We start from the raw sequence: 27,272 nt of genomic DNA on the forward strand, positions 1-27,272 counted from the left end.
GCTCCAAACCCAGACCAGATACCTCTGTGTGTCCTCTCCACCCACCTGTTAAGCACGGCGGGGTGACTGCTTGCTCACTGCTGTTTCACCTGCTGGACCATCAGCTCTAGACAGGCAGGGGGACGGATGTTCTCACGTTCTATCTCTTCACTTCTCGCTGAATGAAGGAGGCATCTTTTGGCCAACATGGCTAGACAGTACTCAGTCACTAACTGTACAACTGAACATGGCAGCCCTGAGAGGGACTCTGAAATTAATTCATTAAGAAAAACAAACAAACAAACAAACAAACAAAATCTAGGCTACAGATTCTGTGGCTTGTTTCTACTCCCTTTCCTGGCCTTGGGGCCCAGTGGTGGGGGAGGGGGTTTCCCACCAAATCTGTCTGTTCTCTGGAAATACAGAGTCTGGGGGATGGGGGCCCCAATACCTAGATTCAACCCTGTGCCTCTATTTCCCACAGGCCTGGGGACAGATTGTGCAAAAGTGGTACCATAGCCTGAGGCAAGAGGTTAGTTCACAATCTAATTACTAATTACTCACTTACTTATTATCTTGAGCATTGCATCAGGACCGTGAGAATGGCTTTATAGCCACTTAAATTAGTATCAGCTCCCCTCACCCCCAGACACACACATACCCAGGTACTAGTAAATCCTATCTAAAAGTCACTCTAACCCCAGCCTATCCCCCGCAACTCCTGGCACATGTAGGCCACCCTTTGCAGAATGGGAAAAGCTGCTCAGCCAGCAGGATCCCCAACATGAAATCCCCAAGACGGGGCCTACCACAAGTCGTCTCACCCATCCCTTATCCCTGGGCTGTATTGCACTGAACTCAGAGAGTTTGGGGGGACACTTAGGGAAGGGAGGTTAGAGATTTTACACCTTACCGCAGATGCCCAAGGAAGTCCCTCCTGTAGTCTGACTCCCATCCCTTCTTGCTGCAGTTCTAGTGTTTTCCCTCTTGTTTGGCCCTCTTTGCCTTTGATTGAGTAAATAGTGTGAGAGCACTTGATGGTGGGTATAGAAGACTCCTCCCCCTTTCAATCCTGGCTTGCAGCCTCGCGCTAGTGCTACAGGGAAATGGGAGCAAGACCTTGGAGCCTCTTCCCTTGAGCCCTATTGCCCCTCCCTTAACCCCTCTATTTTCCCCACTCTGAAGGTTGTGGAGTCACAGCAGCAACCAAATCCCCTTTGAGCTCCTCAGCCTCCTGATCTGGGCTCTGCCCAGGCCTGCTGCCTCTGCAATAACACATCACCAAGGTGCAGCACTGATTTAGTGAGAGCCCAGCCCTGGCTTCTGCTGCCAGGCAGGGACGGCAGGGCTCTGAGCACACCCAGATGAGAGGGCTCAGGCTCTGCCATCTTCGGCAAGTTACCCCCTCCGTAAAGGGGGGTGTCACCTGCCTACCTTAGAGGTACTTGTGAGAATCAAACCTGGAGATGATATTCAAAACAAAAAAACAAAAAACCTGATGATGTCTGTGAAAGTGCTTTGTAAGCCACTAAGTATATAGCACAGAAACAAGTAATTATCATTCACTGTCACCAGCATGCCTGCTCCAAAAACCCGGCTCAGAACTTCCCTACTCTGCCCAGTTTCCTTGGGTTTGTCCCACTGAACTCTAATCATATATGACCTCTGGAGTTGGTTTGTAGCTTTGGTGTTTCACACTTTCAGACATGTTGCTGAATCATATTTTTGCACCACTTTCTATTTCCCTGAGAAGACTGTAACCTCCACGAGGGCTGAGGATGTACCTTGTATGTTCTGTATCCTCTACCAGCATCTCATTCAGGAGTCTGGACATAAGACAGAATGAACAAACATGCGTTGAGACTCTCCTCCTAAGTGTATTGCTGATGCAGTAGCCTGCATTCTTCCCAACAAGCTTTCTGCATAAAAATTGAGACTGAGATTAAATGACTTGCTCCCAGGCATGAAGTTACTACATCCTAGCACCAAGCTGGGTTCCCAACTGTTACTTACTAAATGTTTGGGGAATGAGAACTGAATGCCTGGATGCATAGTCAGTGACACTGGGTCTGTGATTGCAGAGCCCACACTCTTTCCACTATAGCACAGAGCCTCTCACTGACTAGTTGGTGAGAGATCTCTGTGGGGCTGTGGAGCTGGGAGCGCTGTTGCCTCTGGCTGTCTTTCTCCACTCTCCACCCCACCCCTCCGGCATCAGCTCCAGAGGAGAATCCCTGGTAGTCACAGCCACATAATCACCTTCTTGCTCCAGGCATTTCACAGCCTAGCCCCGTTAACTTAGTGTCTTTCCCTTTCAGAGACTTGGAGGGGGATTGTCTGGTTCGTTCCTGAAACCCGTAAAGGGGAAACACAGCATTACCATTTTTGCCTCTGCCTCAATGCCCCAAAACAATCCCATCGAGTATCTAACCCCAGTTTCAATCCCTCCTGTTACTTCGGATTCTAAATCTGAGTGGCTCCGGTTCTAGGCTCCTTGACTCAGAGCATTCTGCTGCTGCCCCCAAAATATGGGAGGCTAACGAACACAGTTCTGGCCTTTGAGAGGAGAGTGGGATGGGTTTCACTGGCTCTCAGAGCTGGACAAGACTATTGTGCTCATCCAGGCTCATCCCTTACCTCGCGCCTGAAAGCCCTGAAGAGCCCCGCACTCCCATGCTTAATCTGTTTAAAGCTGCTTGGGACCTGCCTCTTGTGAACTCTCCTGGGATCTGGCTCCTGGAGACTCTCTGGTCTAGGTTGGCCCCCTGAAGCCATTCCCTTTTGACATTGACTTTGCTGTTCCCTGTAGAAAAGCCAACAGCTTTCCTCGGCAGACCAAGCTCAGTATTCACCACCACCCGCCCCCGACCCCTAAACCCTCTGCTCTCTGCTCGGCTGGATCCTTCTGCTTTGGGGGCAATTTTAATCTCTCTCCTGATTCCCCACGGACCTGAGTGGGGCCAGGGGTAGGACTCAGAAAGAAGTTTAAATCCAGAGGAAAGTTCTCTTTGTAGAAGGATTTCTGTTTTTCATGGTCAGAGGAAAGTTTCCTGAAGGACGTACCCTTGAAGGTGTTTGTTATTGTTTTTAAAAACTTCCCTGCATGGGGCACCACTCAGATTGGCCTGTCCTCAGTCGCCTAGTGGGGGGCTGCATTCACCAGCAATTCTAAGGCTCCACCTACCAGGAATGACAGTCAGTGGGAGCACAGGGAACTAGAGGCCATGGTCATTCCCAAGTTTGCGGTTTGAGAGGGAAGATGCGGATACCCAGGTCTTCTTTCAGTGGTTTCAATTTCTCTTTTGTGCCCACGGAGCGCTGGGTGATGGGGGAAATATGGTCAGATGTGTGGATATAACCCCTCCAGTTCTTTCTTCACCTTCTCAAATGCTGCTTCCTCTTATTTCTTCACCCAAACCATTCTAAACCTCTCAGTTAAGGAGGCTCTGGAGGGGGTGGAATTCTCCTGTTCAGGTTCCTGACGGCTCTCACTCCAGCCGTTGGAACAGAAATAGGGTATAGGAGTCCACACTGGGAGCAGCCCAGTGCTAGTTCTCATCCTTTTTCTTCCTCGTTCCTTCATTTTATTTTATTCTTTCCCTTTAAAAAATAATATTTGATTCTTTTCTTTCTGTTTATAAAAGCAACTTAGATCCTGTCCCTAGGGCCTCCCCCCCCCCCGCCGCACTCACCCCTGCCACCCAAAGAAAAATCATCCTCCCATTCATAGAAAACCAGTATTCACCTTCTGCTTATGTCTTGTTTTTAAATCACTTCTTCTCCTTCCCCTTCTCCTTCTCTTTCTCCTCCTCCTCCTTCTATTTCTCTCCGTCTCTCTATATATAAACACATAATCTAATTTTTAAAACTTTTCATTTTTGTGGTGGCCAGTTAGCTCAGTTGGTTAAAATGCGGTGCTCAGGCACCAAGATTGCTGATTCGATCCTCACATGGGCCACTGTGAGCTGCGCCCTCCACAACTAGACTGAAACTACTTGACTTGGAGCTGATGGGTCCTAGAAAAACACACTTAAATAAATAAAAGTTTGAAAAAACAAAACTTTTTATTTTAGAATAATGTTAGACTTACAGAAAAGTTGCAAAGAGTTCTCATATACCCCTCAACCAGTTTCCCCTGATGTTAACATAACCATAGTACAATGATCAAAACTGAGAAATTAATACTGGTGGAGTACTGTTTACTAAACTGTAGACTTTATTCAGTTTCCACCAGTTTTCCACTAATGTCCCTTTTCTGTTCCAAGATCCCATTCAGGATACCATTGCATTAGTATATGCCTAATTAAAAAGATGTATATCCCATTGTGTATATCCCACTATTTTGCAACTGGCTATTTTCATTGGTAAGTATATATCATAAACATTTCTCCAGTCAATTAAAATTCTTCTGTCATTGCCATTTTTTAAAAAATATTTTATTGGGGAAGGGGAACAGGACTTTATTGGGGAACAGTATGTATTTCCAGGACTTTTTATTGGGGGAACAGTAGTGTGTTTTTCCCAGGACTCATCAGCGCCATCGAAGTCAAGTTGTTGTCCTTTCAATCTTAGTTGTGGCGGGTGCAGCTCAGCTCCAGGTCCACTTGCCGTTGTTAGCTGCAGGGGGCGCAGCCCACCGTCCCTTGCAGGAGTTCAACCGGCAACCTTGTGGTTGAAAGCCCACACTCCAACCAACTGAGCCATCTGGCCACCTGGGAGCTCAGCAGCTGCTCATTGACTTCATTCTAGTTACAAAGAGCACAGCTCGCTGGCCTGTGTGGGAATTGAACCAGCAGCCCTGTTGCCCAGAGCTCTTGCTCTAACCAACTGAGCCACCCATCTGCCCTGTCATCGCCATTTTTAAAGCACACAGCATAACGTTCCATTATATGGATTTGCCATAATTTGCTTAGCCAATAGTTTATTGTTCTACATTTAAATTGTTCCTAACTTTTTCACTTCTGTAAAGAATGATGAGATGAACATCTTGCGCATACACATCTCTGATCCCAGAAATGGAATTGCTGTGTTCAAGGGACCCATCCCTGCCCCTTCCAAGTCCATAGCCAGGAACTGGCCCTGCTGCTGGCTTTTACACTTAAAAGGCTGCTCACCCCTGACCCTGAGGTAGGCAGGGAAAAAAGCAAAGAAACCTCACAGGGGACCACAGCCATTGGGTAGCGGACACAGGAGAGGACATGGGAACTCCAGGTCCTGCACGGCTTTTCAGCCTTCTTCCAGGCTAACAAGCAGCCCCAGCTAGGTATCTCATTCTGTAGAAAGAGAACGGTACTTGCTCTTATCCCAAGGATAATGGTAAGGGGCTGTGGGGGGAGGGTAGAGCAGAAGCTGCTAATGCATTTTTGCCAGCATCTTTGGTTTCTCCAATATCCAGCCAGACTATTAGCAGATCCCCAAGGATAGCCTTGCTCCTCACGTCATCCTCCATTTCCTATAAATGGGAAGTGGCTAGGGAGTGGGGTGTGTGTGCGCGTGTGTGTGCGTGCGTGCGTGTGTGTGTGTGTGTGTGTTAGAGAGGAGGGAGAGAAGAGGAAGGGAAAGGGATGTGGTGGTTTTCCTACCACTGACTTAGTGGGAAAACGAGGCCCACAGAAGCTGTTACCTGCCCAGAAGGGCCCAACCTTGTAAGAAGCATTATGGGTGCTGGGACTTTCTCTAAGGCTCTGAAGTCACTGGCCAGGCTAAATGAAGGATTGCTGCCTCTGCCTTGTTTCTGGAGCCCAGAGACTCATGTGTGTGTGTGTGTGTGTGTGTGTGTGTGTGTGTGTGTTGGGGGGAATAATGACTGGACTGAGGGACTACCTCAGTTTACCTGAAAATGGTAACCATCGCCTGAATATTGTAAGGATTAGATGAGTTAATACATGAAAAACATTTAGAACAGTGCCTGGCACAATCAGTAGTAGTTAATTATTACCATGGTTCCCTGAAAATAAGACTGGGTCTTATATTAAGTTTTGCTCCAAAAGACGCATTAGGGCTTATGTTCAGGGGTGTCATCCTGAAAAATCCTGCTAGGGCTTATTTTCCAGTTAGGTCTTATTTTCCGGGAAACACATTATTATTACTCAAGGAGGCTATACCAGCAGAAAAAGGGGGAGGGAGCATTTGCCTAGCAGAGGGCCCTACAGCACCCTGTGTGGGGCACGGCCTGAAGAGCATATCCACCTGGCTTGGTAGAGAAGGGTCACTGCATTGGGGAGGTGTAACCTGGCACTTACCCAGGTGGCCAGGCTGCTGGGTGGGGTCCAGGATCTCAGACCACACTGTTTGCTCACAAGGTATAAGGCATGTAGGCCTCTGACAAAAAAATCAGAGAGGGGAGAGGGGGGCTCCTACTCCTCTGAGGGGGGACAACTCCCTCTTACTCTCAGTGCTCTTTCCCCAAGCCCGGAAAATACCACCATTCACTCTGTCTTGGCTCTGTAATTTTCCAGTTGACCTGGAACTCCCCCTGACTCCAGCCCTCTTTTCTGGGGCGGTGGGGAACATCAGCTCAGGGACCCAGGACTCCACCCTAGTCTCTCTGTTGGCCACAAATGGGTATGACAAAGGCTTTGGGAAGCCCCTGGGGTCCTAGAGGGTCACCTGCTGAAGGGGTACGTGCTCCCAGTTTTCAAGTTGAACTTGTTTAGTAACTCAGAAGGTAGATTCTTGATTTTTCTCTTCTCTGCTCTCTCCTGCACCCACTCTGTCTTCCCCAGGCCACCAGGGCTCCATTGTTGCCTTTCTTCTCTATTTCCCTTTCTTCTCTGTCTCCCAGCTGGAGGTGTCCTTAGAGATTATCAGGCCAATCCCTTTTACAGAGGCTCAGAATAGGGCAGGGACTTGTTCCACGTCACACTTGGTGAGTGGCAGGGCCAGCATTGGAACCCAGTGCTCCAATGCCCAGTCTAGGGCCACAGCCAATTAGGTCTTCCCTTCAAAGGTGTCTTCTTGTGATTTTTGTGGTAGTCAAGTGAACAATCTACAGCAACTGCAAGTTCTTTCTACCCTAATAAAACTCCATGGAAGAGAAAAGACACAACTGGGTCCCCCACCCCAAGGCCAGCCTCCACCTCCTGTTCTCTGTCTCCCACCTGTAATGTTCCCTTCTTGTCAAAGGCATTCTGGAAACAGGTATCTGTTGGGATCTTGTTCAACAGCTGACAAAGGGTACATTTTACTGGCAAGTATCACCCCCTCCTACCTATACACACCCTAAGGAGAAAAATAAACGGAATCTGGCTTTTAACTTCAGGAAAAGGGATTGAGTTGGCTATGAGGAAGCTCTTTCTGCCTCGGAGAATAGCAAACAGTAGGAAGAGTAACTGGGGAAGAATGTGACATCTTCTTTCAAGGGCTGGTCCTGGATGGGTGGGGTGCTGTTCTGCCCGGGACAGGGGTATTACCAGAAGAGCACATACGGGTCATGGTCACAGACTGGGAGGTGCCCCGCGTTGCCGGGTCGCTTTTACCTAAATGTCTGGGTGGCGAGCGGCGAAGGGGCGGTGCACTGCCCTAGGTAATGACAGGGCACTCTGGGAGCCACGGGGGGGCTGCCCGTCGCGGTCGTGCTACAAAGACAGCTTGGCGACTTCGCGCTTTCTCCTCTTGGGGACCAGCCCCACCCCTCCGGACCCCCTCCTGGCACCCCCCACCTCCGGCCTGTCTCGCCCCGCCCCCTCCTGGCAGCCCCAGCGCGCATGCTCTCTCCCCCCGCGGAGTAACCTGGAGATTTAAAAGCAGCCGGCTGGCGCGCGTGGGGGCAGGAGGGGGTCGAGCTCGCCCGCGCCGGCCCCAGTGACAGACGCTCGCCTGGGCCAGGTAGGAGCGCACCCCCTCTTCTCCCAGGGGACAGGGTCCCGGCGCGGGAAGGGGAGGGGCGCTGCGCGGCCGGGCCCCGTGGTGTCGCGTGCTTTGCGCCCCGCCGGCTGGGACCGCGCGGTGGCCGTCCGGGCGCCGCGCCCCCGCAAGTCCCAGAGGAGGTGACTCGGCAGCCGGGCTGCGAAGTGCGGGGCGCCAGCCCGGGTCCCCGTGGGGCTGTGCTTTCTTCTCGGAGGGCGGGCTGGGCTGTAGGCGCCCGGGCCCCGCTGTCCCAGGCGGAGCGGCGGGCGGGCAGCGGCGGGCGGACGGGCGCTAGCTCCTGTTGCACCTCCCGCGTCAGAGTTTTCTTTGGAAAGTTGCATGTATTTTCTTCCCTTGTCTCGGCTTCACCGGAAAGGGGCAGGATGAGTCACCGCGGTGCGCACAGCCCCGGACTTGGGAGCTGGGAAGGGGGCCGGCTGACAGGACGCCGCGGGAAAGGTGACTGAGCTTTGGGGATCTTAGTCTGGGGGCCAGGCTCTGGGCAGGCAGTTGAGGCTGGAGCGCGTGCGTGTGTGCGTATGCGCGTGCGTGTGTGTTCCTCTGCCCCCTTCTCAGGGGAGGAGGGACAAGAGGCTGCGCGTTCTCCTCACCTGCCTGCCAGGACTCAGGTGGGGATGGTGAGGATTCTGAGGTCAGCAACCAGATGTGGTGAGGTGACACCTGGGCCCCCGCTAGAGCCGCTCAGGGCTCTAGGTTTAGGCCGAGTATGGACCTGCTGGAGAAGCCCCCAGGGACCTGCGGTTTCTCCAGGGGGAGGGTCATAGTCTCCCGTCCCCCTCAGGTGCCGGAGCCCAGTGAGCTGCTCTTGCCCTTGACCTCTGAATCAGCTTCCATCGTCCCAACAAACACTTTTGACCTGCTCAGCTTTTCCCTCTCCCCAGGGCCACTCCCCTGTACTTCCTCTTTTCTCCAGGGGACAGAGTTGGGGGTAGGGAGGGGTTTGGCATGGTGGGTACCTGGTGAGGACTTGCCCTTTAGCTGTTACACAGACCTGATCCCAGTGGAGCGGAGACTAAGAATAGCCCAGTTGCTGTCTTGCTGCCCTGGAGTCTGCAGCTGGGCATAGCCTGTGGACCATGGCCCAGAGTGACTTGCTGGGCTTCTGGAAGCGTTGCTCAGAGGTGGAAGTGAGGCCCTGGGGACTTCTGACTGCTTCTCCTTATGCACTTAGCAGATCTCCTTTCACAGCCAGATAGCCTTGGTGTGGACTCACCTGCCCCAGGCCTGGGGAACAAACTGGCTTTTGGGAGCGGGGAAGGCAGGGCCCAGGAAGTGCAGGCTGGATGGGAAGCCCGAGGAAACCCATAGAGCAACTTCTAGGGAGTGAGTGGGACAATATATGAGGTCACAGCCCTTCAGTTGGATGGGTCCCATCCCCTCATTCCTTTCTTATCTCCTCCCCCCACGCCTGTCATGGAGCCAGGACTCTGTTGTTCTAAAAGTGCTCAGAAAAATGGAGCTTGAGTCAGCAGGATGAGTCTGAAGATAAAAATACAGCTGTGGATGAATGTGCAGCTGTGGACATACAGGCCTCAATTTAGTGGGAGGTGGGGTGGGGGGAAGTTTTCCTGTGTGCTCATGGAGTGTGTGGTGACCTCCCCTGCCTCTCCTGGCTCTCTGAGTTACCCTGGAAGAGGGGGATGACAAGAAGGAGCTGGACAAGGCTCTTTGGTGGCCCTCTGAGGTCCTTCCAGGCCACTGAATTGTGGCGGGACGGTGTGAATTCCCGTTTCCCAGCCTGTCCAGGCCTCTGGGGGGAAAAGGCAGAAACACGGGGATGGCTGAGGACTCCAAAAGTGAGATTAAGCACTATTATCCGGACCGTTATCGTCTGATAGCACAGCATCATGGATAAAACCCCAGACTGTCAGGAAGACAGGGTTTATGTCGGCCGCTCTCGTAGCTGCAGAATGTTGGGCAAGTTACTTAACCTCTTCTCAGCCTTAGTAGCCTGGCTGCAAAATGAGGATGATGATGATGAGGATGAGGATAAAACCTACTCTATAGCTTTATTTATTACATAATAAATATAGCACATAAATATTTATAAATATATAATTGTATGTAATATATAAAACATAAACATATAAAACATAGCTTTATTAAATCATGCATCTAGAGCACTGGACTGTGAGCTTGACAGGAAATAAGTGCTCAATAAATTAACTGGTATTAACCATATCCACTCTATTGCCTGTGACTGAATGGACAGCAGTACCCAGCCTGGGACTCCATTCGTGGGTTCTGCTGCAGACCCTGTTTCTTTGGGAACAAGGCCTCCTGGGCTTTGGGGTGTCAGTAGGACTAGGTAACTAGGTAAGTAAGTCAGTAGGTAAGAGGCTGAGCTCTAGCCCCCTGCTGCCTGCGTTTGAACTCCATTTTCTCTTGTGGAAGTTTCTTCACCACTTTGTGCTTCCACTTCCTCTCTGTGAAATGAAGATATTGGTACCTGCCTGACAGTATTGCAAGGATTAAGCAAACTAATGTAGGTAAAGCTCTAAGAACAGCAGCTGCAGGTAAAAAGAGCTTGATAAATGTCAGCTGCTGTTATTTGGTGACAATGGAGGCAGTCACTGGCTTACACTGAGAGACCGGAGTTTCGTAGCCAGGGCGTTAGACCGTATGTAACTACTACACGTGAGCTGTGAGCGACACATATGCAGTGGAATCTGTGGTCCGGTGCAAAGAACAGACCAGACTGGATGTCCTGGGCTCTCCCTGTCAATATTGTGTGTAACTTTTAAAAAATCTGTGCAGTAACCCCGGCCCACTTACCTCCTCAAGTTAATAGTGATGGCGGTGAATCATGAGGTGACAGAGATGAATGTATATCCTGAAAGCTTAAGAGCCTTCTATGCAGAACATTTATTCATAGTGATTTTTAGGGAAACTGTATGGTAGGCAGAGGGTGCCCTGAATTTGGGTTCTACTCTGTCCTCCCTCCCTAACCCTTGGGATCCTTTGCACTGCTTTCCAGTGTCCAGAAGAAAAACCCAGCCTGGCTTTTCTTTGAACAGTCAGTGGCCCTGTTTGCTGGACAGTGAGGGTAGAGGCTGGACCAGTTGGTACCAGGCCCAGTGTCTCAAATGCTGATGCTGCTTGACTCCCAGCATTAGAGCTGGAGTGTGGAGCTTTGTGCAGTGTATTAAGTGTCCCTGCTTGGGGGCAGGGGCTGGTGACATAGCCATCACGGGATGGTCCTGATATCTAGCCAGAGCTTCCTGTTTAATCCCTTTTTCTACTACATGGTCTGTTTCCTCCTCCACGAGAAGTGGCACTGACCTTGAATGACTTGTGGGGCCTCTTGTTTCTGATGTTGGAGATGGGCCTATCTCACCTGTTGGCCTTGGTTTCTGTGTCTGTAAAACACAGATGATAATATTCACCCTGCAAGGTTACCGTGAGGATTGCATGAGATCGGCATATTTAGCAAAATGCCTGCACAGACCAAGTGCACAATACATGTTTGTTCCCTTTCCTCCTTGTTACTTCTGCGGATCAGTCTCTCTGGGAAGCTGGGATGAGCCAGCAAGAAGGGGGTTGGGGACCAGCCCCGGGTCCCATAGTCCCACCGTCCCTCAGTCACGGAATTCAGGCCAGACCAACTGCTTCGCCAGAGTGGCGGCCCCTGAGGGCATCCTGCCTGAGATAGCAGCCCTCTATCCGCAGTGCTTTCTGGCGTGCCCCCTGCCTCTCTAATTTCAAGTGTACTTTGAGCAGACAAATAGTGTCCAAACTGGCAGCCCCTGGCCCATCCCTAGGGATGTGGCCATCTAGCTTTCCACTTCTGGCTCCGGTCTCTAGAGAGAGCTGAGCACCCAGAAACCTTGAGTGTGGCCTGGCCATGAATCCCAGGCACGCTGGTCAAATCACATCAGACAGGAATCCTGATTCAGCCTCACCCGTGAGACCTTCTGTTGAGCAGCCCCCTGTCTCAGGGTCTGGGCAGGGCCTGTGCTTTCTGCTTTCCAGGAACTGAAGGGCTAGTGGGGTGTGGGGCAGGAAAGGACTGCAAGCCAGACCAGGAGAACCGCGAGCTAGGAGCTATTCAACCTTGAGGGCTGCTGGGTGAGTGCAGGCGACACTAGGGAGAAAGGAGGAGCCTTGACAGCTTGGGTTCCAGGCAGCCCTGGAGGAGGCGTGGAACTTGAGCGGGACAGCTCGGGGCTCAGGGGATGGAGAGGTAGCCCCGGGGGTGGTGACTGGAGCACAGTGACTACTTTGGAAGCAAAAAACGGGCCCAGCGCTGATGAATAGCCCATGTTAGAACGAGGTCTGAGATCAAAAGCCAGTGCCACGATTTTGGGTCTGGTAGCCTTTCCCCCACACCTCACTAGGGCGGGGCCAAAGGAGAGGTGGGTGGGTGTGGCCGTCCCAGGTCTCGGTGGCTGTGTTTTGCAGACATCTCCCCTTTTCTGCATAGTTCCAAATTGCTCGTCTTTCAAGGCTCAGCAACACAGCTACTTCCTTTAGGAAGCCCTAGAAGAACTGAACATTCCCCAGTTGGGGAACTTGTGTCTTTGCACCTGTGCCACTTCACTGCACTCTGATTGCCTTTTGTCTCTTCTGCTAAAGGGGAGGTGGTGGGGAGGCGCTGCAGTCCATTGTTCTCAGCACCTTCACAGAGGGCTGCCGCATAATTGGGGCTCAGTAAGTGTTGGATGGGTGGGTGAGTTTTAATGCTCTTTGAAGTTCCTTTGGAGGAGGTTCCTTTGCACACAATGAAGCATACTTCCTCCAAGGGTGGGCAGACTAGGTCTCTTTAAAAAAAAAAAGTCCTTTTTGGAACCTGCTCGCACCTTGCTCACCACTGAGTGACCTGTTTTTGAGAACACTTTTCCGTAGTACTAAGTCCAGACCAGAGTCCTCTGGTGATAAATGGGGCTGGTCCCAGACCCTGCGATATCAGGGCTCATAGGTCCTTAAGAGACCAACGAATTTGAGAGCCTAGAGGTGGGACGTGGCAAAGCTGGGACCAGCACCCTGGTTTGACGCCCAGCTCTGTTCTGCTCATCTGTGGGTCTGCACAGACCCGCTATGCCCTGCTTTCTTTCCTGCATAGCTCACCTCTAAGGGAAGCCAGGCTGCAGGCAGGGGGCAAGGGTTGTCTGTGCACAGATGGGGAGAGCTGCCTGGTCTGGCTGACTGGTAAGGTTCAAGTTCACTAGGAGGTAGGCCAGTTCAGGTTTCACTCTGCGGGGGCTGTAGAAAGAGAAGGGAACAGGGGGAGGGAGTCTCCCAGTGGCCTAGAGACTACCCACCTCCCTGTTCTCCCACACTCCTCTTTCTCCACCCCGGACCAAGGGATTTCTTGGGACCACAACCCCACCTCATAGGGAAGCATTTATTGTGGCCCAAATAGAGAATGAATTTGGTTACTAATTGCTGCCAGGGACAGAGTCCAACTCTGGGAGGGAGTAGGGAAGAGGGCAATCTGCCCCCAGATGTCTTGGTTACTTGGCTCAGTTTCAGGTGACCACTGACCCTTGGTACTCTGTTGTGTTTGAACAGTGTGAAGACAGGTGAAGGAGAGGCCAAGTGCGGCTGAGTCTCCCCGCGTGGTTCCCCTTATCGCTCATTGGTGCAGTGCTATGACCCCCGCTCCACCATGCCATGTGGTCTTGTCAGTGAGCACTCAGTGGGCACCTGTCCGTGGAGAGCCCCCTCCCTGGGTGGGGTGGGGTGGGTTGTATGTGAGATCATATAGCTGTACAGTTGGAAAGAACCTGAGACAGCATCTACTAGCTCTCATTTTACAGGTGTGGAAACTGAGTCCCAGAGAGGTAAAATGGCTTGTCCAGCGACACAGCTACAAAAGTTGCTGAAACTGGACTACACTGTCCTGGCCCCCAGTTCATAGCACTTTCCAGAATTTTCAAATGGTTTGAATTTTCCATTCAACCCTTTTTATCTGTGTCACCTTGGGCATGTTAGTGAATTTCTCAACCTTTATTCTTGTGAAATAGGAATATTAAATAGTACCTACTTTGTAGGGTTGTACAAATGGTATGAATTAGAGAGAGAAGGTATGTCAGACACCCAGCAGATGCCAGACACTTTCCGGACAGTTAGCAGGTGTTGGCCACCATGATTATTTCCCTTGTGGATGGCTGCCACCCTGTTTCATAACTTTGGGATGTTTACCCTGCCCTCCATCTCCCTTCGCAGCCTGCTGACACCAGGCAGGTCTGCTGCAGTGACCTCTGCTCACCTGTTGGGGCCAGCACCTGGGGAGGCATTTACATTCTTGGCATTCCTCTTGCTTCTGGGGCTGAAAGAGGCAGCCCTAGTGTGTGTGTGTGTGTGTGTGTGTGTGTGTGTGTGTGTGTGTGTGTGTGTGTGGAGGGGGCGTGAGGGGAGGAGGCTCCAGGTTGAGAGGGGAATGGGAGAGGGAAGAAAGGGGTCGCTGGTCGCTCTCTGACCTCTGCTGTTCCTGTTTGGGAATGAGAAAGCCCTCTCCCAGTTTTCTCCACTGAGTTTTCTCCCAAACAACTGAAGGAGAGGCTGCCAGGAACTTCCACATACTTTCCTCAAACACACTTCGTGGCTGTGAGGTTGATGGTTTTGACCTAAGTTTCCTTGCCTGACAAATGGGTCTATTCATTTTACCCACCTCATCGGGAGGTTGGAGAATTAAAACACTTGGAAGAGTGCCTGGCATGTAATAAACCTCAGTGGTAGCTGCTCTTAATAATTACAGATGAGGAAACTGAGGCTCAGGGAGGTCAGATAACAAGGTCACACGTTGTAATAAGTGGTGGAGTTGGCGAGCAAACCCAGGTCAGGCTGATTGCCAAACCTAGGTTACACTACAGAATCCTCCAGGTTCAGAGGCCTGTGGCCCCTGGGGTGGAAGAGCGCATCCAGGCTGAAGAGTACTGTGTGTCTTGGCTGGTCAAGGGCACTTGGTCAAGGTGACCCAGTGTGACCTTGGGTCGAAGCTGTTCTCAGAAAGGAAGTCTCATCGGAGGCTCATTGCCTGGAGTCAGATATATGTCTGTGTTGATTGTCACCATGGGATTGCCAGGTGACCCTTGGGAGGGGTGCTTCACCTCGGCTTTGGCTGGGACTGACTGGCCAAGGTGAGGGTCAGGCCTGTCACTGGATTGGAGAGGGATGGGGAGGGGGAGATCAGAGCACTCTAGGGACTGCCCGCTGTCCTTTCCCTCCCCTCCCCAATCTCCTCCGGCATTTGTTTCCTTTCAAAAGCTGGCCTGGGGCTGTCAGACAGGGCAACAAAAGCAACTTTCCTCCGAGCCACTGCCACCTGTTGGGTTTTCACACGTTGAGGGTGAGTGGGGGAGGGAGCTGTTGCCCTTTTCCCAGTGTCTGCGGTGTGCCCCCTCAGGCCCCCCAGGGGCCTGGGATTCTTTGCTGCCCGATGTGACAGGGCTCATGAGCCAAAGAGGGTGCCTCCCCCCCACCCCCAGCAGCTGGAAGGGAATTGAGTGGGAAGGGGTCGGTCTTGGCAGCCGGGAGAGAGTTTGATGGATTACTCTGCAGGCCGAGAGGTTTCTCCCTAATCCCCCTTTGTGTCCTGGCCTGCAGCCCCCTCACTCTCTCTGACAAGCTGCTGAGCAGAAGGCTTCCAGTCCCAGTGAAGAAAGGCAGCTCAGCGGGCGAACTCTAAATCCCTGGCCTCTGGGCCCTGGGGGAGGCTGGAGCCGAGAGCAAGGCTGGAGAAAAGAGGGGGTGGATCTTCTTCCTTCTGTCTGGCCCTTATTCTTTCTTACAGTCCCTGCGGCCTGCGCCTCTGAGGTTGCATTCCGAGTGGGGTTTTCAGGTGTCTGTGGGAGCCCTGCGAAGCTGTGGGCCTCAGCTATTTGTGCAAATCATTGCCTTTTTATAGGGTGGGATCAGGGAATAGCAGACCCTCCCTTCATTGGAAGTATTTGAACCCAGAAAATCAAAGACTAAATATGGGTTGGAGGGCACGAAGCCATGTACAGTCTAATCCTGTGTCCCCTCTTCCCAGCTGCCCGGGTAGGAGTTCCCATAGCACAGCACCCCTGACAAGGGGATCTGTAACGATGCACAGCTGATTTCCCCCAAGGATGCTCATTGCAGCTCCTGGCTGGCCAACACCTCAGTCTTCCGGTGTGTCCTAGGGCCCTCGTGGATCTGCCGTGAGGGTGGAGCTCATCTGGGGAGTGCAGCATGCTGCGGGGTTTTACTAGGTAAGGACAAGGACGTTGGTCGCATGGGATTGAGGTAAGCGGGTGGATGACAGGGAGGCTGGGCTGGTAACCCCCGGACCTCTTCCCTGCCCCCAACCCAGAGGACCTGGGAGAACTGTACTCGGAACCAGATTCTGGGGTCCAGGCCTGTGGGGAGGAATGGGGGTCTTGCCTACCCCTCAGTCTTACAGCTTCCACCTGCTGTTGCTCCCCACCCGCCTCGGGTAGAGAGTGAGTCGGGGCAATTGGCCTGGCGTGACCACACCCCCTTCTCCCACTGAGTCATCACCCCTCTGGCGAGCCTACCCCCATCCCCAGTTTCCTCCTCTGGGAGGGGCTGCCCGGCCGTGCAGAGTTGAGGAGCAGGGTTGAGGAGCGTGTTTCCCCTGGAGCTATGAGAAAGCAGCCGTCTTTGTGAGTGTGGAGGGAGGATTGCAGGGTCGCAGGCTCGGCAGGGTCAGGCTGGGGGCTGCAGCCGTTTGATGTGCCTGGGAGGGGTGTGGGGACGCTGGCCCGCATAAAGAGGCCATAGAATTGCCGCCTGACACTGGCCCGCGGCGGGGCTGCCACAGCCCAGGCTCCCTCTGGCCTCTGTCTGTCAGCGGAGGGGACTCCCCCCCCCCAGCTCCACCTCAGCCTTGAGGGGTGGCAGGAGCCCCTTTGAAAGCCCTCAAAGGCCTCTTTATATGTCCCTCTGACCCTCCCTTCCTGTGTAGGGAGCTACCGGCGTGGGCTTCGTCCCCTTTCCTCCCTCCTCCTCCACTCTGTCGCCTGAGTTTTGGAGAAGGTTCACGCCAGGTTTGTTCCTGTTGCACTTTCGTTTCCCCATCCTCTCTGCTGGGGCGTAACCTGCAGTGGGCTGCGATGGAGCCCATGTCTGCTCTGGGGGTGCCACGTGTTGGGAATTGAGGCACATAGGCCTCCTGATTTCTGCAGCTGGGCAGATTGAATACAGGTTCACTGACCCTGCCAGGGCCCTTGGCTCTCTGGGCTGGGGTTCTGCTCCCCCAGGGGTGAAGAAAGTGGGCCTGGGGTGGATCTCCAGGAAGGTTCCCAGAGGTCTCGGTTTCCTCCAGCTTTCTTACTGTCCCGTCATGAGGGGGGCCAGACAGCAGGGGAGATGACTGGGACTTGAGAGAATCTTGTCCTAGAAGGCCTGTTCTTTCCAGGAGGTAGGGCCAGACTCCCCCTTTCTGTACCTCCACTTCCCTCCTCTTCCTGCTCCCTCCCCACCAGGTGAGCTGGGAGGCTGGCTCTTCAGGTTGATCTTCTGTTTGCCAGACAGAGTGCTCCAGGAGCAGGAGGGTCTGAGGCAGAAGCATCTCTGGGACTGGAGGGTATGGGGGAGATTTGGATCTTGTTTCTCTGAGGACAGGGGAGCTTCCCAAACAGGGGGCCCAACAGTAATCCATCACTTTCGTGTTTTGGTGAGAAGTGTGCCTGGGGCTGCAGGTAGGAGTGGGGGTAGGGCAGGCTGAGGGCAAGTGATGTTGAACCAGTTCTTGTCCGTTCACCTCGCAGAGCCTGGGAGCTGGGCAGGGCCTGGGCGTCTGTATTTGTGCCCCAGAGAGGAAGGCCTAGAGGGACAGCTGCTGACTTAGTGATGTGGGCCTCTGTCGTTTCCTCCACCCTGAAGGCCCTGGAGTAGGAATGAAGAGGGGAAGACTGGGAAAGATGTCAGGAAAAAGAAAGGAGGCTTTGGAAGGGAGAGTATTCTTATGGGCTTGGAAGTAATTTCTTAAGCAATTCTGGGCTGGAAAGAGTAAAGCCTGGGGGTGGTGAGTAGCCCCAGAGCACAGGAGAGATCAAAAGGGGGAGGACGGGCTCAGCAACCTAAGAAGAGAGTGGAGAGCAGGGCTTGAGCCCGCCTACTTCCTACCCAACTCCTTTCAATGAATTCCTCACCTGGCCCAGCCCCTGGTTACCTGGTAAGGAGCCTTTTGGAGGCAGAGAGAGGCACTGGGGTGGGGGTGGCAGCTAATGGGCTCTTTGGGTTGTAGGAGGATGAGGGGAAATTCCTCTTTTTACCCTTTTTTGCCTTTTTTCCTTGTGGGCTGTGGAGCCAGATTAAGGGAGGGAGGGAGGCAGGTGAGGGGAGTAATAGTTGCTGGAGAGTTGCAATTTATTTTAAACAACGGGGAGCAACCATGGCTTGGGAATGGGGCAGGTTGTGGGTGAGGTTGGGTTTGACTGGCTGTGTTTGCTCAGGGAGAGCCTGGTCTTTAAAATCCCAGAGCAGGTGAGTGTCCAGGCCCTGCCCAGGCTGAAGGCAGGGGGTGGAATGGGCTGGAAGCCTTTTGACCCAGAACCCCTTCCTCCAGGCTGGAAAGCACCACCCCTTGGTGTCTGTACCATCTCTTGCTTTCCTTTTGGGGGTGCTTTGGCAGTGTGCCAGTGGAGAGGGCCTCAGCTCAGCTGAACCCACAATCGCCTGGTTAAGACTGATGTCTGGTCCCCCTACCCCTGTTTTGGGATGGCATGGGTCAGTATTTTACATTTCTCCCCTTGCCACCCCCAGAGGAGTCTGTGCACCTTCCCAAAGTGGTTAGTCTGGGTTTAAAGGGATCTGTGGAGAGGAGACCGGGGTTGCTCAGCCTTAGCTGAATTCCCTTCCTTCCTGGTCTACCAGCTAAAAGGCCCCAGAGGCATTTATGGGATGGAAACCTCTTACCCAGGACTGATGGCCATCTGATTTCTCTGTGGCACAGCTCAGAGAGCATCTACGACACATGTTGTAACATGCAAAGCCCTGTGGGGCTAAGTGTCACTTGAAAAGATAAAAAAGGTTGAAGTGCCAAATTATGAAATGCTGAGATTGGAAGAGGGAATGAATGAGGGCTGAGGGGTGCCCCGGGTGGGGGAGGGCACTGGAGCCGGGCCCTCCTCCACTGTGGGCTTCGCACAGAAGCAGTGCCCTTCCACAGCAGATGTAGAATTGAACCTGAGAGACAAGGGAAGGCTATAGCTCTGTGCACTCCCCCTCCTTTGCAATGGGTGACAGGTTAGGGGACTCTCGCCTTTTCTCAGCAAGACGCCCCTCTACACCTCCTCTTCACGACTGACTTTCTCTTCCCTTTTGGTCACTTGCAAACAGGGCCGACTGCAGTGCGTGCTTTGTCAGGAAGCAAGGCCTGGAACCAGCGTCACTGGGGGTGCGGGCCACAGGGTGGGTGTGTGCCCAGGGCCATCTCTATGCACAGGAGGCAGGAAGGGCTGTGGGGACTTCTTTGCTGAGCATGGAGCTGTTTGGGGAGCAGAGAAAGGCTGCCGGGAAGTGGTGGGGCATCCTGCCAGTCCGAGGGTCACTGCGTCATGGCAGTTGTTGCGGTTTTACGTCCCTGTGAGGCTGGGACCTGGGAACAGTCTGGCCTGATTGTGGCCCCACTGTCCCGTGACAGTTGGGCAGCACACATGGGAATGTTTCTTCTCTATGAATATTGAGCATGGGGAGAAACTAAGGGAGAGGTTTTCAGGCCCAGGTCCTTCCAGGGAAGTGCTTTTTCAGTGGTGTCCATGACAGGTTCCAACCCGACCCAACAAACCACAGCCTCTCCTCCCTTCCCCCTTGTCCTCGTCCTTGGGGGTGGGAGTTATGGTGCAACGTGGCTCATGGCCAGGCAGCGCAGAATAGGAAGTGCTGCTCTTAACAAAGGGTAATTGAACAGCCCAGCTTTGGGAAATGGAGAGAGAAAAGCAAACAAACCTGGCCTGACAGAGTCTCCAGGGGCACCTTGATAACAGGGCCTGGGGATCTGGGAATTCAGTTGCTTTTATTTTATTTTATTTTATTTTATATTTTATTTTATTTCCATTCTAGGAGGCAAGGGCAATTGCAAAGATATTCCAAGACAGAGAATAACCGACATCTGTTTGGCTTTGGAATGTGCTGAGGTTTAAAAATCCTATTTACCTTATTAATTATGTCAGCCTTAGGCTAATATTAACAAGCACTTTCTGATTGGGCAGGACGGGGGTGGCACCTGTGGCAGGTCCACACCATCAGCCTGGGAGTGAACAGGATTCAGAGAATTCAGAGCAAATCCCGGAAATCTGCTTCCCAGCTCTTAACTAATACTCAACGTTTGATTGTCCTTGTCCTGTTTAGGATCTGAGTGATATGTCCCCGCCCAGGCACCCAACGGAAACAGGCATTTAGCATGGGCTGAGAAGCTGGACTTGCACAGAGAGCTGGCAGAAATGGGTTCCTGGCTGAATCCTAGGCAGCCGGTGGCAGCAAGGAGAGGCCTGGGTGTCTGGGGCAGGGCTGCGACAGAGCAGTTCTGGAGTGAGTGACTCGGCTGGAGCCCTCCCTACCTGCCTGGCCCACCATGGTCCAGAGGCTGTGGGTAAGCCCCCTGCTACAGCATCGGAAAGCCCAGCTGCTGCTGGTGAACCTGCTGACTTTCGGCCTGGAGGTGTGCCTGGCCGCAGGCATCACCTATGTGCCACCGCTGCTGCTGGAAGTGGGGGTAGAGGAGAAGTTCATGACCATGGTGCTGGGTGAGTCACCGCATCCTCCTGCCCTCCTATTCCAGATGCATGCTGTCCGGAAGCAGGGCAACAGTGTCTCTGCCCAAAGAGCTGCTCAGAGGGACAGGTGCCTATCTACTGGGTTGATGTGGCTGGGGACAGGAGTGAGCCTGGGCTGAGGGGGGCCCAAGAGGGAAAGCAGAGGACAGGGACATGACCTGGTCACCACTGTACCCCTGGCCCCTGCGCAATGATTGGCCCATATACAACAATGGAGAAACGGCCCTTCTCCTTGGTCTAGCCCTCTAATATGTATGTCTATTATCTCATTTAACGTTTGCAACAAGCCTCTGAGGTTATCCAGTCCACAGAGAAGATAATGGGGTCTATAAGAGGTTAGGTGACTGTGCAGCTAGCTACTGATAAGTAGGGTCAGGGGCTCCCAGCCAGGGCTCTTTCTTACCCGCGGGTCAGGGGCTGGGCACCTACAGATGAATTCTGCAAAAGCCACAGAAAGCAAGCACCACCGCATAACTCCCTGGAAGAAGCGGCTCGGTCAGGATTATTGGCCATGGAGTCAGACTGCCTGTTAAAGCCCTGCCTCCCACCCTCCCTAGCCCCATGCCTGACACAAGTATCACTTATCAATTGTTCCACACCTCAGTTTCCCCATATTAAAATGGGGCATTAGTGATCCTAGCTGTGAGGAGTAGAGTCCCTGCGAAGTACTCAGCACAGTACCCAGGACAGGGTTGGTCCTCCCTGTGATAGGTAGTATCATGGTCATTTCCATCCTTCTCAAGGAGGTCAGTCCCCCTGCCCTGTTCCTTAAGCGCTCCAGTCTCTGGCTCATACTACTTGCCCTTCTTGCAGGCATCGGTCCAGTGCTGGGCCTGGTCTCGGTCCCACTTCTAGGCTCAGCCAGTGACCAGTGGCGTGGACGCTATGGTCGCCGGAGGCCTTTTATCTGGGCCCTGTCCTTGGGCGTCCTGCTGAGCCTCTTCCTCATCCCAAGGGCTGGCTGGCTGGCCGGTCTGCTGTGCCCGGACACCAGGCCCCTGGAGTTGGCACTGCTGATCCTGGGCGTGGGGCTGCTGGACTTCTGTGGCCAGGTGTGCTTCACCCCCCTGGAGGCCCTGCTCTCTGACCTCTTCCGGGACCCAGATCACTGTCGCCAGGCCTTCTCTGTCTACGCCTTCATGATCAGTCTCGGCGGCTGCCTGGGTTACCTCCTGCCTGCCATCGACTGGGACGCCAGCGCCCTGGCCCCCTACCTGGGCACCCAGGAGGAGTGCCTCTTTGGCCTGCTCACGCTCATCTTCCTCACTTGCGTGGCAGCCACGCTGTTTGTGACTGAGGAGACAGCACTGGGCCCAGCCGAGCCAGCAGAAGGGCCGTCGATCCCCTCCAGGCTGCCCCACTGCTGCCCATGCCGCGCCCGCCTGGCTTTCCGGAACCTGGGCACCCTGGTTCCCCGGCTGCACCAGCTCTGCTGCCGTGTGCCGCGCACCCTGCGCCGACTCTTTGTGGCCGAGCTGTGCAGCTGGATGGCGTTCATGACCTTCACGCTGTTTTACACGGACTTCGTGGGCGAGGGGCTGTACCAGGGTGTACCCAGGGCTGAGCCTGGCACTGAGGCCCGCAGACACTATGATGAAGGTAAGGCTTGGTGGCTGGGGGGGCTGCTGGGGGAGCTCCCCTCCAGGGGAGGCTCAGCCGGAGGGAGATGCCCACCACCTGTGCCTGGGCTGGTAGCTGTGCGTCTCAGCGCCCTCGTTTCCTCAGCGGGAAAATGGACCCTCTCTGTGTGTGCAGCTCATCAGAGCACAGAGCAGCTTGGCCTGCAGTCTCAGTAGAGCCTGGGACTGCCCTGAGAATTTGATCAGAGTTCTTGCCCCAACTTGACAGAAGAAAAGGCTGAGCTGATTTAAGGTCCAAAGGGAGTGGGGGAGTCAAGGCTGGGGCTCAGGTCTCCCTGGCCCTAACTTCAGTGTGCCGGCTGCTCCCCCTGCTGACTTTCCAAATCCCCTCCCAGCACCTTGCAGCTCAGGCATTCCAGAACTGTCTTGGAGCCTCTGGCGAAACTGTCCTTCTGTTCCCTCTAACCCTCAGCTAGCTGAGGCTCCCAGTCAACCCTCAGAACGTCTTCCTCTGCCCTTAGCCAGCAGCTCTGGCCACATTCCCTGAGGTCAGTGGAAGGGCCTAGACTCCTGTTGTTCTACAGGTAGTCTGGGAGGGTGCTGGGGAGCAGGGCTGGTCTACAGCAGACCTTGCACAGTGGTGCCCCTGGCCCCTTATTCTAAGTCTCCCCACATTGTACTGGGCCTCTCCCCCATCCCTGTCTGACCACCTCTTTCCTGCCTCCCTGTCCAGGAGTCCGGATGGGCAGCCTGGGGCTGTTCCTGCAGTGTGCCATCTCCCTACTCTTTTCTCTGGTCATGGACCGACTGGTGCAGCGATTCGGCACCCGGGCAGTCTATCTGGCCAGCGTGGTGGCTTTCCCTGTGGCTGCTGGCGCCACGTGCCTGTCCCACAGTGTGGCCGTAGTGACCGCCTCAGCAGCTCTCACTGGGTTCACCTTCTCTGCCTTGCAAATCCTGCCCTACACGCTAGCCTCCCTCTACCACCGCGAGAAGCAGGTACTCACTGGATGCTCCACTGGATACTGCGGGTGTGGGGGCAGTGGGGGGAGTGGGGCTGACTAGCCCAGAACGAGTGTCAGGCAAGAGAAGCTGGAGAAGGCATCCTTTGATCAGAGAGGAAGCCCCTGTAGCCCAAGGGCCAGAGACGTGGGCTGCGGAAAGAGGGTGTAGATTAGATCCTGGGAATGACTTCCTGGTGTCAGGACTATAAAGCACTTGACTGGAAGATTGCAGGAAATGTGAAACCCTTCTTGGGAATCCTGAAGAATCAGGCTAGCAGAAGCCCTCATCTGGGCTGGGTTGTTCTGTGCAGAGGCAGGGGGCCGGATCAGATGACCTCTGGGGCCTAGCTTCCGCAGACGGTGAGTGGGACTGGTCTGGTGCTGGCAACACCTCTCCTTATTCAGGGAGAGGCTGGAGGAGGCATTGTGACTGAGCGGTGCCTGCTCTGGTCTGCGAGATGGGGAAGCCTCCTTACTGCCCTCTCTCCTGGTGTGGCTTCCTTTTCTGTCTAATTCTCTCTTTTCTTTTCCTGTCTCACTCATTTGCTTCCATCCCCTTCCCCCGCCTCACGGCGGATCTCTGAGTCTGGTGCCTGACACCGCTCACCTAGGCACTGTGTAAGTCGGGGGGCCTCACCTAAACCGGGCCCTCCAGGGTCTCCCTTCTGTGGGAAGCCTCTGACCCAGGCTGTGTGGTTGCTTTTGGCCCCTCCGCTGGCCTCAGTGAGCTATAGCCCTGGGTGTAGAGCTCTGCCAGACAGGCAAGAAGTTGGGTTGTCCTGAGGGAGGAGATGCAAGCCTGTCCTCAGAGCTTCCAGACTGTAAGGAAGACACAGCTCTGAGAAACATGGAGCTGAGAGGCTGGTTAACAGAATAGTAACTGCAGGGGTGGAAAGGGTGGAGGGAGGGGCCAGGGTCTGGGTTGCGGGAACCTGGTCCCTGACACCCCTATTAGCACAGCTGCTCTGGCTGGGGGTTTGGGGGCTGCTGTCCGGAGGCCAGGCTTGGGCATGATACTTGTGCCAGGGGGCCTGCTGGGGCAGGTCCTCCCCTCTAACTGAGGAGCACGTCTCTCTCTAGGGACCTCTCCAGCCTCCAGCCTCACTGGTCTTTTCTGGGGTGGCAGACAGGGAGGAAAGATCCAGGGAGGCCCATTCCAGGAGTTCTGATGGGACCCTTGGCTCTACACACCACCTGCGCCTGCCTTTACCCATTTCCCTGAGCTGTGAGCTCCCCTGGGGTCAGGTTTGGGCTCTGCCATGGCTCCGAGCCCTAACGTAGCCAACTCCGGAACTCTTCTGTGTTAGGCACTCGGGGGCATGGGGACAGTCTGATAAGTTGTAGCCTCTGCAGGGCCTGGTGACTGACCTAAGGCAGATAGTGAGGAGGTAGGGAGAAGGGCACCATTAGCACAGCTGAGGTGTGGAGTCAGGAGGAGGGTGATTCCTCCTGCTCCTTCCTTCCTCGAGGCTGGGTCTGCGGGACCCACCCTGCCTCACGGCTGGGGCCACAGACCTCATAGCAGGGCAGCCACTCCAGCCAGGGCCGGTGCCCCAGTGGGAGCAGAGCTTTTCTCTGAGGAGGGTGATGAGGAATTCCCCATGGCCAGGTGGTGGGGTACAGGAAGGAAGAGAGGCAAGCCAGTGTGGGGGGTTGGGCCAACAGGGGCCCCAGCCTTGGATTTTGCTCCTCTGTTCTTCCCCCACCTCCGCCTCTCCCCCTCCCACCCCCACCCCCACCCCCCGTTTAAGCTGTTGTTTCTCAGTCTAGTTGTGTAGGACACAGCTCCCTGGCCCACACTAGTGTTATGAGCCTTGCCCCTCCCCGCCCTGGCTGAGGCAGTCGGCTGCCCACCTCCCGCTGCTCACGGCAGCCCAGCTCCAAGGAGAGCCGTTGTTCACAATGTTAGCTGTAGAGAGCGCAACTCACTGGCCCATGTGGGAATGGAACCAGCGGCCTCCACCAACCACCTGAGCCACCGGGACGGCCCTGCCCCTCTGTTCTTACATGTCTCTTTTTCCTTGTTTTCCTTCATTCTGCTAGTCTTTCCCTTTACCTTGGGGTTCTGTTCTCTTCCCAACCTGCAATACTGCATTTGTCTGCCACCCGCCTGTTCTAGGAGAGGCTAGAGGGGACCTAGACTTCTGGTTTGATTTGTCCCATCCTGCCCCTCACTCCCACTCCTGAGGAGGGTCCTGACTAGACCCAGACCAAGCAGGGTCTCTCAGTTTTCTGACCCGCTGCCTGATTTTCATTAAGGCCCATTTCCTGGTTTCTTCCAGCCCCTGGGATAAAAGGCCAGGGTCTGTCCTCAGAGCTCGGGGATCCCATGCCTGGGTATACACCGTGGGTCCGTGTCCCCTATCCTTTCCTCTGTTTTCCCCCTCCCCAGGTGTTCCTGCCCAAATACCGAGGAGACACTGGTGGTGGTACCAGTGAGGACAGCCTGATGACCAGCTTTTCACCGGCCCCCAAGGCTGGATCCCCCTTCGCCAATGGACACATGGGTGCTGCAGGCAGTGGCCTGCTCCCATCTCCACCCACACTCTGTGGGGCCTCTGCTTGCGATGTCTCCGTGCGTGTGGTTGTGGGTGAGCTGCCAGAGGCCAGGGTTATTCCAGGCAGGGGCATCTGCCTGGACCTTGCCATCCTGGACAGTGCCTTCCTGCTGTCCCAGGTGGCCCCGTCACTGTTTATGGGCTCTATTGTCCAACTCAGCCAGTCTGTCACTGCCTATATGGTTTCAGCTGCAGGCCTGGGTCTGGTTGCCATTTACTTTGCTACACGGGTAGTATTTGACAAGAGTGACTTGGCCAAATACTCAGTGTAGAGTACTTGCTACCCACTGAGGGAGGGCCTGCCTCGCTGGGACCCAGCTCCGCCTATTCTATGCTCCAGTTAGCCGCATCGGGCTGTGGGGCTGGCCTCCCAGTGTCTATTGCTGCCAAAGTGGTGTGGCTCTCTTCTGCCACCCCGTGGCGTTGAGGTGCATAGCTGCACAGATGGGGCACCCCGGCTTCCCTCTCACCTCTGCCTGATCTTTAGGGCTGGCTGACTGGTAGCTCTCCAAATGGGCTTCAGTCTGGACTTCTATAGGGAGAGAAGAGCGGGGCATTTGATTCGCACCCTGCACTGGAATGCAGAACCCTTAGGGGATTACCCAGGCTCAGGGTTCACAGTGTCCTGGTCAAAACATACCTAAAGAATGGATTTGGGGAGCTGAGTAAACTCAGCCACCAGATCCTGTAGTTCCCCAGTGTTGCTCTTGCGTGGGAGTTTCTAGTGTGAAACTCTCCTCAGGATTTGAAAGTATGAAAGTTACTTGGGGGGCTGAGTCTTGAGAGAAGTGACACTGCCTGGCCCCACAGTACAGCCTTCCCACTAATCCCCCCAGTACATGGCTTGTTGGCCCCTGTGTCACCATCATAGGGACACACGCCTTTAAATATTTAACTTATTTATTTAAATAGAGGGGTGGTGACATCCCCAACAACTGGGTCCCCTGAGATGGCTGGTTATTGGACTAAGCGTTGCTAGACTCTCCTTCTCCTGGAGTGACTGGTCTGGCCCCAAAACTGCCTAACCCAGGAGCTTGGAAGCTCTGCTCACCCCAACTGATATCCCAGCTCCTCTTGCCCAAGGCTAAGGTTGCTCCAGGTCTCAGCAACCACCCTAGTCTCCCTCCTCTCTTGGCCTAGCCTGCCCCCACCCCACTTCCCTGTGCTCCCTCAAGGACGGGGCTGATGAAGGAGCTGCCCACCCCCTACCTTTCCCACTGGCTCCACAGCCCTCTCTTTGGGGCTGTTCTGGAACCAGAAGCACCCAGTGTGGCTCCTCGAACCTTTATCTGTCTCAGCCCCCAGGGCATATCTGTGCTTGATGACTCTTGCGCAGAATCTCAGGAGCACCCCCTGCGCGGGCTTAGGAGGTCTTATCTCTGGGGGGTGGTTTAAGTGCCGTTTGCAATAATGTCATGTCTTATTTATTTAGTGGAATAAATATTTTATACTGTATATGAGCAATCAGAGTATAATGTTTATGGTGATGAAATTAAAGGCTTCTTATATGTTTAATTGGTCTGTGTGTATCTTTCTTTCCGGGGAAGGACCAGATCTCAAAAATTATTCGCTCTC

General features: G+C 54.1%; 1 protein-coding gene across 6 annotated transcripts; it reads left to right on the top strand.

Annotated features, from left to right (window-relative positions):
• Positions 1-7,650: 7,650 nt before the first annotated feature.
• On the top strand, positions 7,651-27,212 carry SLC45A3 (solute carrier family 45 member 3). Of its 6 annotated transcripts, none has more exons than XM_019752468.3 (6): positions 7,659-7,806; positions 15,824-16,025; positions 20,131-20,525; positions 21,369-22,154; positions 22,869-23,134; positions 25,532-27,212. In XM_019752468.3, exons 3-6 carry the CDS (start codon positions 20,354-20,356, stop codon positions 25,967-25,969), a joined length of 1,662 nt encoding a protein of 553 aa, XP_019608027.3. In that variant the 5' UTR covers positions 7,659-7,806; positions 15,824-16,025; positions 20,131-20,353; the 3' UTR covers positions 25,970-27,212. The 6 variants fall into 6 exon arrangements, with proteins under 6 accessions (XP_019608026.3, XP_019608027.3, XP_074178060.2 ...); XM_074321959.2 differs by having other exon boundaries at positions 7,691-7,806; positions 15,957-16,025; XM_019752470.3 differs by lacking the exon at positions 15,824-16,025 and adding an exon at positions 8,204-8,286 and having other exon boundaries at positions 7,697-7,806.
• The last annotated feature ends 60 nt before the right edge of the window (positions 27,213-27,272 follow it).

The sequence above is a fragment of the Rhinolophus sinicus genome, chromosome 11, assembly GCF_057876585.1.
Source record: "Rhinolophus sinicus isolate RSI-liver-muscle chromosome 11, RSI-T2T, whole genome shotgun sequence".
NCBI lineage: Eukaryota > Metazoa > Chordata > Mammalia > Chiroptera > Rhinolophidae > Rhinolophus > Rhinolophus sinicus.